The 14,835-nt window shown below is 39.7% G+C and overlaps 1 protein-coding gene across 3 annotated transcripts in view; it reads right to left on the bottom strand.

The window, feature by feature from the left end:
* VPS13B (vacuolar protein sorting 13 homolog B) overlaps positions 1-14,835 on the bottom strand; it is a 1,111,190-nt gene that overhangs the window by 146,265 nt on the left and 950,090 nt on the right. For all 3 annotated transcript variants that reach the window (XM_077270879.1, XM_077270877.1, XM_077270878.1), the window contains exon 40: positions 7,825-8,021. In XM_077270879.1, coding sequence (XP_077126994.1) covers positions 7,825-8,021 — 197 coding nt within the window. The remainder of the gene's footprint in view (positions 1-7,824; positions 8,022-14,835) is intronic.

The following is a 14,835-nucleotide window of genomic DNA, read 5'->3' as shown; positions in this document are numbered from 1 at the left end:
CTGGAGGCCAATGGATAATGCTCATAAGTGGCTACAGATCGAAGCATTTTATGCTTGTAGGGGCTCAACCCGTCTTACACTACAAAGTGAGATGATTAAGAAAACTTTGTTTTCCCCACCCCTCCCAATGATGGCGGTTACTATAGATTATTGGGTACAAATAGCATCGAAGTTATTAAAAATCCTCCTCACCGATGTATCTTTGAAAGCTCTTGAGAAGCATATCCCTTACATTGGTCTGCATAATTGGATCAATGCGGGGGTTGAACGTCTTCAGAACTTTATGGATGATGCTCTGAACCTCCTCCCCTTTGACCGACTATCCTCAAAGCATCCAAGGTATACTACGCCTATTTAACCAGTATTTGCAAATTAGGCATCTGATCCACACATCACCAGAGTTGTAGTTTTTTTTAAGACTCCCTTGTACCACAGGGCTAATGGGAAAATTCTAAGACCGGAGTAGGGATCTAGGGGAATTTCCATCCTATATAGTGCTTTGAATACACCAGCTGTTGATACTAAATTACCACATATGATTCAGTGGGAGGGGGAGCTAGGCATATCCCTTGACCCAGCGACATGGAGGGAGGGTTTAAGAGAGGTGCAAAGAGTATCATCTTGCCTAAATCACCTGGTTACACAGTTAAAAAAAGTGTACTTAAAGTGGACCAATGTCCGGCACAGTTAGGTCATTTTGGTTCTAACCAATTACAGGTGTGTTGGAGAGGTTGTGGGCAAATGGGGACACTGGGCCATATGTGGTGGTTATCTCCGGTTATAGCTCAATTTTGGGTAGATATTGGTGATCTAATACAAGAGGTCCTTGGGGTACAGTTGGTTTTGGAGTCCAATATGGGAGTTTTACATATTGGCATAGATAAAATACCTCAGGTGCTTAGAGGTTCTTTCTCGCATATTTTGATAGCAGCCAGGTAAGATTGAGAAAGTTAATATACACTACCAATATGAATTGGCGTTGGCTCATTCCATCTCAGCTAAAAAGAGAATTCAGGGTACACAGGATCCATGGCTCGATAGCCAGAGGTCAGCCCCTTTCCACTGAAGATGAAAATTGTATTAGACCCTAGGAAACTTACATTATTGGGATTATGTCATCATGATTTAACCCGGGAGTTCCCGTGATGTCACTGAGGGATGGTGAAGAAGTCATATTTTAATGCGTATAAGTAGAATGTGTACAGGTACCTATTGTATTTTGTTATTGTATGTATTTGTGAGTTTTGTTTGACCCTTTGTGTGTTCAAATTTTTCTGAAAATTTAATAAAAAAATGTTGGTTAAAAAAATAAAATAACAAATGAGCAGCTTCAGAACAACTCTGTGACCATTCTTGACTGGCCCAGCCAGAGCCCTGACCTAAACCCAATTGAGCATCTCTAGAGAGACCTGAAAATGGTTGTCCACCAACGTTCACCATCCAACCTGACGGAACTGGAGCAGATCTGCAAGGAAGAATGGCAGAGGATACCCAAATCCAGGTGTGAAAAACTTGTTGAATCATTCCCAAGAAGACTCATGGCTGTACTAGCTCAAAAGGTGCTTCTACTCAATACTGAGCAAAGGGTCTCAATACTTATGACCATGTTATATTTCAGTTTTTCTTTTCCAATACATTTGCAAAAAATTTACACATTTCTGTTTTTTTTTTCAGTCAAGATGGGGTGCAGAGTGTACATTAATGAGAAAAAAAAAAGAACTTTTTTTCAATTTACCAAATGGCTGCAATGAAACAAAAAGTGAAACATTTAAAGGGGTCTGAAAACTTTCCATACCTACTGTGTATATATATATATATATATATATATATATATATATATATATATATATATATATAAACAGGTAGTCCTCGACTTACGACGTTGATCCGTTCTTACACGGCGTCGTAAACCGAATTTCGATGTAAGTCGGACCATACATTCATACAGTACTGTACCATAATAACAGTACAGAGTACTGCAAACGCTTAGCCTATCCAAACACCTATCCTAACACAGTACCCTACATAATTAGGGTATGTGTCCACGTTCAGGATTTGGTCAGGATTTTCCATCAGTATTTGTAAGCCAAAACCAGGAGTGGAACAATTAGAGGAAAAGTATAATAGAAACACATGCACCAATTCTGCATTTATCACCCATTCCTGGTTTTGGCTTACAAATACTGACATAAAATCCTGACCAAATCCTGAACGTGGACACATACCCTTAGGGTGTTATGGCGTGCAGGAGACTCGTTTTCCTCGTGTAACCGGGTACAGTGTACAGTACTGGACTCTATTCTTCTGCCACTGCACGTAGTTGCATGTAGTTCGACATACGACGCAAAACCGTGTAAGTCGGAATGAGGCGTCGTATAAAGCGTCGTAACCACGAAACAATGTAACTCGAGACCGTTGTAACCCGAGGACTAACTATATATATATATATATATATATATATATATATATATATATATATATATATATATATATATATACACTGCTCAAAAAATAAAGGGAGCACTTAAACAACAGAATATAACTCCAAGTAAATCAAACTTCGATGAAATCGAACTGTACATTTAGGAAGCTACACTGTTTGACAATTAATTTCACATGCTGTTGTGCAAATTTAATAGACAACAGACGGAAATTATTGGCAATTATCAGGACACCCCCTATAAAGGAGTGGTTCTGTAGGTGAGGACCACAGACCACATCTCAGTAGCAATGCTTTCTGGCTGATGTTTTGGTCACTTTTGAATGTTGGTTGTGCTTTCACCCTCATGGTAGCATAAGACGGACTTTACAATCCACACAAGTGGCTCAGGTAGTGGAGCTCATCCAGGATGGCACATCAATGCGAGTTGTGGCAAGAGGGTAGCCTGACTGCAATTAGGTACCGAGATGAGATCCTCAGACCCCTTGTGAGAGCATATGCTGGTGCAGTTGGCCCTGTGTTCCTCCTAATGCAGGACAATGCCAGACCTCATGTGGCTGGAGTGTGTCAGCAGTTCCTGAAAGATGAAGGCATTGAAGCTATGGACTGGCCTGCCCATTCCCCAGACCTGAATCCGATTGAACACATCTGGGACATCATGTCTCGCACCATCCACCAACGTCACGTTGCACCAGATTGTCCAGGAGTTGGCAGATGCTTTTGTCCAGGTCTGGGAGGAGATCCCTCAGGAGACCATCCGCCACCTCATCAGGATCTTGCCCAGGCATTGTAGGGAGGTCATACAGGCACGTAGAGGCCACACACACTACCGAGCATCATTTCCTTGTTTTGAGGCATTTCCACTGAAGTTGGATCACCCTGTAATTTGATTTTCCACTTTGATTTTGAGTATTGTTCCAAATCCAGGCCTCCATTAGTTAATAAATTTGATTTCCATTGCTGATTTTTGTGTAATTTTGTTGTCAGCGCATTCAACTTTGTACAGAACAAAGTATTCAATGAAAATATTTCATTCATTCAGATCTAGGATGTGTTATTTGAGTGTTCCCTATATTTTTTTGAGCAGTGTGTATGTATATATACTGTAATAATAAATAATAATATACACACATATACACACACACATACTGTATATATACACACACGTATATATACACACGTGTGCCTTGACGTGTGCCCTGACGAAGGCAAAGCGCCGAAATGCACGTTGGGGAGGACGCCATTCAGGAGCCAGGGTCTCACTATCTCACAGTAAGTGATTATGCACTGTAGATAATTCTCCCAACAAAGTTTACAGTGATTCCCTGATTGCCCTTTACTTTCCCTTCACGGCTTCACCATTTTTTTACACATTAAGGATTGTGCACTGCTTACTGCTTCTCTAAATTTTCACAGTGAATCCTCACTCGTTCTTCATTCATACCTCACGGTATTACTATATATATTTTTTCTGGCACTTGCTTGATAATGATTTTTTTGTAAAGTTGCATCTTTTCACTTTAGCACATAAACATTTTGTGTTTTGGATTGTTTAGTATTGCTATCACATATTGATTATGCTCGGTAATACTTGTGGATTCTGATTTATCTCAGTGGCACCAAAAATAGTGATTTTTACATATATTATCCGCCGTGATTTATATTGTGTTTTTTAGTATAAATTTTTACTTAATATTCTCCTGGATACACGTCCTTTTGCATTTTATTTGATATTTGGCTGTTTTATATGATCCTGTAAGCTTTCCTGTTACTGTACTATTTATTGTAATTATATATTGATATAATAAAGTTATTTTATAGTGGACTATATGGTCGGCTTGTGGTGCTCTTTTCAGGTTCTTGGTTGACTTTTTTTCCGACTGTCCATGGCATTTTATTATTGGTCCGTTCTCGCGGGTAATAAACGATTTTAAGTCACTTCCTTTTACTTCACTCGTACTACCACATGAGCTTTCCTTTGTAATATATATATATATATACGGTTATATATATATATATATATATATATATATATATATATATATAAAACATCCATAAGTACATAGCCAAACATTACCAAAGAAAGCCAAAATAAGTATATTTGCATTACATATATTTACATATATGAAACCCATTAGATATCACTCATTACTTTGAACTTACAGAAGAAGAAATATGCTTGTACGCTACACTCCCTGGTGCTGTAATGTCAACCGGATTGACAAAGGAAAAATATGAGGACTTAGAAGGAGCAACATTTAACATTCCCACAGTATTCACATTACTGTGGTGCCAAGTTGACCACAAAGGTAATTTTGTGGAGGTCCCTAATTCAGAAGAATTAACCCTGTCTGAAACACTTAACTTCTCAATGACAAGAATGCATTCTTTCACAATTAACATCAAGAAACTAGTCCCAGTTCTGTCCAATTAATGGGAAGCAGATGTTTAATTTCGTTATTGATTTTTTGATCCGCTTTTCCAATTTTCCAGATCCTCTTGATATCTCTGACTTCTTTTGCACATGAAACAGGATGGAAGCAAACAAGCCCAATGCAGCTGAATACTGAGAACCAGAGGAGACATTTGTATAGTTCACTAGCTCTGTGGATGGTCGGCAGCATGACTAATTTCACTGTCGATTCCAAACCCCAGCACAAATATGAGTAGAAAAAAAGAATTCTTTCCATCTCCAGTGAGGACTGAGAAACTGGAGAAGGGCGAGATATCTTCTTCGGGAACTTCTCTACCAAATGGATTCCAACTGGATTAATTTTGTGTTGTTTACTATGTATGCAGACGTCTTAATACCAGAAGGACGTTTTAATAAATCTATTGAGATTCCTCTATTCTTTATCATATTTTACCATACAGGCTAAGAAAGCTGTGATCTTGGAACATGAGTTTATTGGAAGTTACTCTGAATGACCAGAGCGGAACAAAATGTTCACTGACAAAATGTGGTAGATTTTGGGAACATAGAACAGGATTACCAGTGACAATGACATATAAAACAAAATATTCATGCATTCCCGTAATGCTACTTACTCTTGGCGTTTAAGGTGTTTGTAAGGAATGGTGATGCAAAGCCCAGTCTGACACATTATACAAACTCCTCCTCATCGTGATCATGCGGAGGAGGAGGAACAGGAGACCTAACGTCTCCACACTAGTGACCAACGCAGGTCCAAGTGATAGGACCCTCATCTATCATTCAGGACCTACCAGTAGATAGGTGATACATGTTAATTGTAGGAAAACACGTTTTTTGAACTAAGGCAAAAGCGCTGGAGCATCAATCACAGCAACATGTCCTCCAACTACTCCTGTCACATCCTGATGACAAGATTTTTTGTTGCAGGACCCAAAAGTTCTGAATCTTCTGTTTTATGATCTGTTTAAGAACAGGATCGGGTTTTTGTAAAACAGAAGTCAATGGCAAGAGGATGTGGAAGGATTGACACGTCTGATTTTATTTACAGACAGTGGAAGTTCATTACCTTGTGTAGAGAATTACATTTTCAAATCAACTAAACAGTTTGTATTAAAGGGAACCTGTCACCAGGTTTGGCTGATACAAGCCACCGCCTTTTAGGGCTGATATACACAGCATTCTTTAATGCTGGAGATAAGCCCCCAATCCGACCAGCAAGAGAGGAAAAATAACTTTTATTATACTCACCTAGGGGGCGCAGGTCTTGCCCTGTTGAGGGCATAGCAAAGTACTGCAGTGCGCAGGTGCTGGGAAAGGTCAGAGGCAGATAAGTACGCCTACGCAGGAGCGCAATGAAGGGGAGTCTGTGAAGCAAGCAGGAGGGCGGCATCGCAAGAAGATGGGAGGCAGCAGAGCAGGACCTGTGACACCCATCGGACCGGACCGCCCCCCAAGTGAGTATAATAAAAGTTATTTTTGTTCTATTGTAGGTCGGATCGGGGGCTTATCTACAGCATTATAGAATGCCCTTAAAGGCGGTGGCCATAACTCCTATCGGCTAAACCTGGTGATAGGTTCCCTTTAAATATATGAATCATACGTGCATGTGGCCTGATCGACATGTTAAGAGGGCATACAGATGCTTTGCTCCTGGTCATTAATTTACTTTATCCTGGGTATATAGTCTGCACTTTTGCATTTAGCATTATACTTGTGCTCAGGACAGGAGCCAGAGTTATTCAACCCCAGCAATAGCTAGAGAAGGAGCTGCAGGATTGGTAAGAAGTATCTTCCAACATGGCAGCTTCACTCAGCATGCTGGCCTAGAGGAAAGCCAAGACAGATGCCTTTCCAACATGGCACCTTCACTCAACATGCTGGCCTAGTAGAAAGCTAATATGGAGGCCCTTTGAACATGACATCTTAACTCAGCACATTGGCCTAGAAAAAGCCAGGACAGAGGCCTTTCCAACATGGTGCCTTCACTCAGCATGCTGGCCTAGAAGAAAGTCAGGACGGAGGCTCTTCCAACAAGGCACCTTCACTCAGGATGCTGACCTAGATGAAAGCCAGGACGGAAGCCCAGCTAACATGGCACCTTCACTGACACTACCAAACTATAGTAAATTTCTGCTCAACTCCACTTCCTCCGCTTTCTGAAGTTGGGCTGTAACATGCTGCAGCACCTCCTATTATGGCATCTTTGGATTGGGACACTGCCCCAGACCATATACTGCGTGACTACTGTGTCATAATGGCGAACACATGAGAAGGAATCCCTATCCTAGACAGAGGTAAGTGCATGAGACAATTTTGTTTCTTCTCCAAGCCCTGAACAAGAGTCCACACAGCAGGAAGTCTTCTCTACAGTCACTATATGTAACTCTACTGGCCATTCTCAGTATACACATGGAAGGTCTTTATGAGGACATGAGTCATTATTAGACATGATTTATATAAAGCTAATGAAAGGATGCAGGAGATATGGTAGAGTGAGTTCCATAAATCTATAAGGAAATGAAGAAAATGCGAATCTCCTTCTTACTAAAGAATGATCTGGAGAAGATACTCCACATAAATAATTTATGTTTGGTCAGAGTACCTGAGAAGGTAGAAAGATCATGTTGAGTTTTGAAATTGAAATACATCAAACAAAGCTATAACTGTAAGTAGGTTTAAGACGCCATGTAGACCAGTCCTCAAATCTATGTAGGGACTTCATTCACAAGTCTAAGAACGTCCATATTGTGGCTTTGGAAAGAGAAGCTCAACAAGCACAGATATTTGATGTTTTGGTGTTCCCATACTTTGTGCTGTGTAGAGTATATTTTTAATGGTATACATAAGATATATATAGCATGTGTGTACAATTACAACACTACTATCCAACAATATGCTTGGTGGATCCCATTATGCCACAATAACCACATCTACATATAACATGCTATACCTTTGGTCATCCATGCTGTTTGTATTGCTATTCAGAACAACTCTCCAAAGATGAGAAGACACAAGCTCCTTCTGGTCGCTGACCGTGGTAATGCTGGGCAGCTGAAGCTCGCATGGTTTGCTCTCTGACAGACTGAACTCTCGAAAGGCAACAAATGACCGCTGGAGTTCATCCCAGTACTCAAGGCTACAAGGGATCTATAAAAAAAAAACAATGAAAATTCGAGTTATTTCAGCTTTAGATTTTAATATGCAAAAAATATGCAAATCTTGCCTTAAAAGACCTCAAAGAAAGCTAAATAAATAAATATGAAAAATACACAACCATACATAGAAATAATTATTATAAAGTGACTCAGAAATGCGGCATGACTCACAATGGAATATATTAAACAAGGAAAAGAACAGAAAAGAAACAAACATTCCTGAACATAAAAAAGCTAATCAAGAAGCATAACAAATTATAGAAAAAGTCGCGTTCTGTTCAAATAGTGGAACTTTGGCTTACTGAGTCGTCACTTATGTTAAAGATTCTTCTGATGGAGAATTAGAAGAATCAAATGATATCAATATATTTGTCTGTCCATGGGTGTGCAATTGCCTGTAAGCCGCCGTATAGTGCACACCGAAGGGCCACATGCCATAGTTGTAGAGCGCCACATAGATCCTGCACCATAAGTATTCCACATTGCTTTACATGGCGCTACATTTGGTGATGTATTCTCCTTACTGTTATGTGGTTATTATTGCGTGGTGGGTGACTGTGACCCCTCATGGTATGAGTCTACCTTCATCATAAAAATACTTTGTATTACATTTTGATAAAACACTTTCAGCAAAGAGTATTCTCTTTTGGACCTTTCATACATTCTTGGGCTGAATTCACAAACATCGCATTGCAGCTACATTTAGTTTTTTCCAAAACTACTGCAGCGAATACAGGGCACATCTTTGGAGCCATGATAGCAAGCTAAAATTGTGAGAAAATGGGACTGCCAGAGGATGGGGTAAGAGAAAGAGGAGAGATCAGAGAAATACAGCAAAAATAATGGAAAAATCATTAGAGGAAGACAGAGGAGGTAACCATCAGAGAAGGAAAGCACAAGGATAAAGAAAACATCTAAAGGGTTGAAAAATGAGAGGGGAATAGGGAAAATAAAGAGAAATAAAGTGAGGGATGGATGAATGAAAAAATAACATAAGACAGAGATGGGGAACCATCAGAAAGAGAGATAAAGAAAAAATCAAAGAGAGAGAGAAAGATAAGAGAGGGAAATTAAGCTTTATCTGAGATAAATCATCAGCGGGATAGGAATGAATAAACCACAAAACAGAAAGAGCAAAGAAGGATGAAGAAATGATCAGAAAGTAAGAAAAATAACCCCATGACAACAAATATGGAAATGACTGGCCTCCTATCATTTTGTCCTTCTTTATAAACCTAAAGGGGTTGTCCACTACTTGGACAATCCCTTCTGAATCCCATGTTTCCCCTTGTAAAATAACTCTTATACTCCTCTCCAATGCCAGCACCATTTTCAGTGGTGTCAGCACTGGCCCTCCCAGGGATCGCATGACATTATTTTGTCACGCAATCCCTGAGGCCAATCATCTCTTCTCTTCACTCTCCCTGCCTTTGGAAATATCACATACGTCTGGAGGAAGTGAGAGCTGCTGTCTGGTTGTAGGGGGTTTACATAGAAGGACTGTGTACTCCTGTAGTAGCTTGACAATGACCCAGAGTTATAATAGGGGTAGAAACATTGCTGTTTTTGTGATGCCATAACAAAGCAAGTTGATGATCATCGGATGATGAAGCCAATATCTCTTACTTGAATCCCTTTTAATGAAATCTGGATTACAAATGTCTGCGCTCACATAAATAACACTGCACACATGTAAATCTAACAGCACAATGAGAAAGTATCATCCAATAAAAGCTCACACATAGCCTTTGTTTGGTGAGGAAGAAGGACTTTGGGTGTAACTACTAAAAATACATTTATCATCTTCCTACAATTGACCATACTTGTCTTCTGAATCTTACATTTTCCTTGGGTCATACCCTTAGGAATAAAAATGCAGCAACATAACTATTTCAGGAAGGATCCCTTCACCGCAATGGGTCAAAGAAATAAGTAGCGAGGCAGCAGACTGCAGTGTGTAATAACACGGGTAACAATGGACTGACTGATGATGGCCGCATCGGAGCGTTCCAGAATGAAGCACCTGTTACGAGATCAAGGATGAAACTCCTCAAACCTCACAGTGTAAATATAGAAAGGCACACACAGCTGGACGGTTCTGCAATAAGCCGCGTATTCCCTGAAGGGGGTCACTGTTTTTGTTATTCCTTTATTAATAACCTTCCTTCTATCGTGAACTTCTTCAGATTGCGGTTCTCGCAGGGTGGGCTTGCCTTGGAGAGAACATGGCTTTCCTTCCAGTAACAACTACCGTATTACTAGATGTACACTGAAGACAGGAAGTGTGTGCGTTTCATCTCATTCATACAGGGCCACCTAAGTGAAGACGTGGACACAAAACACAATATAATCTTGTAGGAGGTGGAGAACTCCAGTTCATGCTGAGATTATTAGCCCAGCTTCCTGAGGATGAATAAACTGCTTGCTTGTCGAGTGTTTCTACTCTCTTTTTTTGTTCTGTGGCCAGCTCCCTCCGAACACAAATCTTCCATGTATTCAGCTGAAGAAAAACAATAAGTGCATGCCTTAAGACGAGAGAAATCTTGGCAAGGGAAACGGTAAACTGGTCCCAGGCTTTTTCGTCTAACACTGATCTGTAACAGTCCAGCTGAAGGTAATTCGGAGCTGACAAAAGTCACATGTCAAAAACTATTTCTCAAACTTTTTTTTACATACTAAGCTCAATAGAGATACATAAAGACAAATCCATCTCCAAGGTAAAGAAAAGAAATGGCTTCCTGCTTTCCTTGGAAAGGCGATGTAGAACGAGATCTCCCGTATTCCACGTTGCTTACTTTATGTTCTGGTCAGTGCAGGTTCCTTTGTTAGATGCACCTGCCAAGTTCAGCTTGGAAACAACTAAAAGCACTAAAAGAGCCTTCCAGGTCTTAAATTCAACTTCCTCCTGAAAAGGCTAAGATGGTATCTAACAATTTAGGGAAAAGTGATTCTTGATCGGCGCTGATGCAATCTGTTAAATCAATCCATTACACTTCTGATGAAGATCCAAAAAACATGGAGACATGGAGAGTAGAATGCGTTATTTCTTATTCTTATTAGCTGCAGCATTTCTCTACAGAACACGGCACATGTGCATTTCTCACTTCACACGGTTGGAGTAGGTTATATCTACGCTTACAATTGCACTGAGGGAAAGCAGTGATGACAGCCTTTGGTTTAGAAGACATGAATCTAATGCAGCAGAGGCGTACTTGCAAAATCGCACTCTTTGACCTGTGTCGAATTGAATTCACCTTCCAGTATGTCATAGCAGGGGAAACTCTGTTCACAACTTTCTTACTGTGTAAGAAGATCAAAAAGGTATAGCACCATGGATTTTACATGTGAATTATAATGTTTTGGTACAAGAAAGCAGTGGGTTTCTTTTTTTGTTATTTTTTGGAGGGGGAAGAGGCCACTGCAGTTTTTGATGTATTTTTTGGCAAAAGCCAGAAGTAGGTTCATCATGATGAAGAAAAAAACCCTTGTACATATCAGACAAATGTCGGACGATGTAGAGGGATTCCAACTACACACTGATGTGTAAGGGGGTGCTAGCCAACTAATTGTCGGTAGAAGAGGTCAATTGGGCATGTCCGAATTCAGGCTGCCGATTGTATTGTTCTCTCAGAGATAAACCACCAGTAGAGATGTCTGTTGGCAGCTTTTTCATAAACAACAACAAGAGTACTAGGCCAAACAAGTGCTCCTGTGTATGGGGGAGACAGCCAAGTTGGCCGTTGGCCAAACGATTGGTTGAAGCATCTTTCTGCAGACTACTATCTAATGTATATGGAGGTACTAAATGGGTTGCCCACCACTTTTATAATCATAAATTATCCTCAGGATTGGTCATCAATGCCAGATAGGTGGGGGTGCAATGCCTGTCACCTCCAATGAGTCAGATGTGATTAATCACATCCATTCCAATTTATATGAATGGGAGTATATCTGCAGTACCCCCACTGTGGCCATGTTATAGTTTACGGAGCTGTGCTGTTCTGCAATTTATAGTATCCGGCTGCCACCAGCACCAGGAACAGCTGGCCCCGACATCCCACTGATCTGATATTGATGTCCTCCTATCCTGAGGATAAGTTATCAATATAAAAGTAGTGAAGAACCCCTATAAGTCTTAATTTTCTATTTCCCATTCCTTTGGAATTTGTTTGTGGCAATGGGTAAAAAAAAACTGGACCAAAAATGACAGTGTAGTCTTTGGTCTTTGAAAAAAAACAAAACCTTGCTATGTGGAACTAACCTTAAGGAAATGACGGAAAAATTTTAGGTCACAAAAAAAAATGTACAATTTCATGAATCTGATAGTGGTCTATGTTGGGAGATATAATATGACCGACTGCAGTGAAATGCACAACTGTCACGTTCAGATCAAAACTCAGGTACAATGGCTGAAACTAACGAAATCGAGTAGAAGCTCTATCTACATGTTGTAAACCACAAATTCTGCTGTTGGTTTTCACAATCTTTTACACAGGAAGGTGATGACAGCTCTGTGCACACGGTGGGTGCATTTTCTGTCCGGTAGTCACAAGATACGCTGCATGTGTTGAGTCCTACTTTCTGGTCAGTAGCAGACCAATCCAAACGATAAACTCCATAGTCAAAACTAGTTAGTTTTGCAAATTTTTGAAAGGTAAACATCTCGAAACTATAATATTTTCTACTGTCTAATAAAACCTGATGTCCCAGTAAAGAAAAGAAAAAAAAAGAGAAATTCATATATCAACTCCGAGAAGCCACAGAATCTCCTCCTTTGTAATATTGGAACCAGTTGCAAAACCACAAGAATTCAGGTTCAGGAAATCATGATTTTATAACATTTTAATGTGATCTACTCCTGGGAACAAGAGCTAACCGAATGTGATTTCTGTTGGGAAACATTCCAGCGTATAGCTGCTGTACATTGAAGCGAAGGGTACAGCTGCAGCCATTTCACCTGTACTGCCCCACTGGTATTGTGGCTTACTGTGTTGCATCAAGACTGCCTTCCTGTCCGGAAAGCCCTCTAAGTACAAACAAGAATCCCAGCCCAGGTTTTATTTTCCCTTGGTATTCTAACACGGTAACTCAAGAGCCCTGAGAAATACTTTTTAACCTTTTCAATGAAATATGTAACTTTCTTTATTACAGTCTCATGTTTTTCTAGTTTTTATCCCTCATTTCTAGAAGAAGAATAATAATAATATAAAACGTGACCCGGAGTTTATCAGATGATCCGACCCAATGTGTGGAACAAGTCACAGGTGTGGACTGGGCAATTTTTCTATGTACTCTCTAAATCTCATTTTAGAAAGGAAAAAGAAAAAGATTTATAGTTCCCTTTGTTCAGCAGCAGACTTATGCTAAAGGATTGAGAGACAAGGGCAATTTTCTTTAAGTGAATGTTTTATCAGATAATAGCATGATTTCAATCAAATTTTATCAAACTTTTTTCCCTATTTTCTATACAGCATATAAAACCTAACATAGAAACAAAATGAACATAAACCCTGATGTAAGTAAATAAGTAAAAGAAATAGTGCATATAAATAACACAGGGTACTTCGCCAACACTGTTTTTGATTAAAAAAAAATGTAATAGCCATCCCACCAACGTCAAGGTATTTCCAAATTGGGACGGTCCTAAGCTCTAGTATTGAAACCTTACCATGTGTCAAAGTAACGCCAGTGTGAATAAGGGCCGAACAGGACCGGGTAACAAATATGGATACCCAGCAACGGGGAATCTATATAAATGTAACATCCAGCTCAAAGAAAGGAGGGCCTCACCCTTACCTGCACTTACCTTATCCAAAAAAATTAAATGGAGTATAAGAAGGAACATTGCTCCTATATTTTGCATGCATACCAACTTATCCTCCAGTCACATAAACACATGGTAAGGTTTTAATAGAGCGGTTAGGATAATTCTGATTTGGGTACACCTTTATGCTGGTGGGATAGCTTATTTTATTTGTCAAAACGGTGTTTGCTACAGAGCATATTTTACATTGCCCAGTAGCGCAGTCACAAAATATAGTTACATAGGTTGAACAAGTCCATCAAGCTCAACCTTTCTCCACCAACTATACGCTGATACTTCATTATTTTCTCAGCTCATTTGAGAGATTTCAAGACAAGATATTATCATTAAAGGAGTTCTCCAAGAATGTAATAAAACGTCCCCCCGTCACTTAATTCAAACAGCAGCCATCCTACTCACGTGTCAGGATGGTCTGCAGTCTGAAGAAACACAGCTCCAGCGACCTGTGTCTCAACTGACAGTGGAGCTGTAGTATAAGCAGACCCCTTTTATCAAATGTACAATGTCAGACTATGCGAATTAATTACATGAGAAATGGTAATACCCAACTGTCAATTTATTTTTACATCTCCAGGAGGAATAACTTAAAAACAGTACAATGTAAAGTCCTAAGAAAAAAATGTCACGAAAATGTAATTTTATGGAAAAAGAAACATTTATTAAAACAGACACACTATGAGAGTGATAACAGATGTTTCTTTTTTTGGGATGTATTATAATTGTATTAGTTGTGCTTCAGAACATGGATCCAGCAGTAAGAAGCCCTTATTAATGGTCAGGTGAAAGTACAGCACCTCCTGGAACATCTGCCACTTACTACACATCGATACAAATCAACCTGCCAAACAAGGAAAAAAAACCCCGCAGACATCTGAACTACCAAATAGACCTTGAGTGGTACGAGTGCAAAATCTGAATAAGGCCTTATAAGCAGTTCCCCAGCAGGTTCGCCTTCGCTTGAATAATGCATAATCAGGTTGAA

This window comes from Ranitomeya variabilis, chromosome 6, assembly GCF_051348905.1.
Source record: "Ranitomeya variabilis isolate aRanVar5 chromosome 6, aRanVar5.hap1, whole genome shotgun sequence".
Lineage (NCBI taxonomy): Eukaryota > Metazoa > Chordata > Amphibia > Anura > Dendrobatidae > Ranitomeya > Ranitomeya variabilis.
This window is presented reverse-complemented; position numbering and strand designations above follow the sequence as displayed.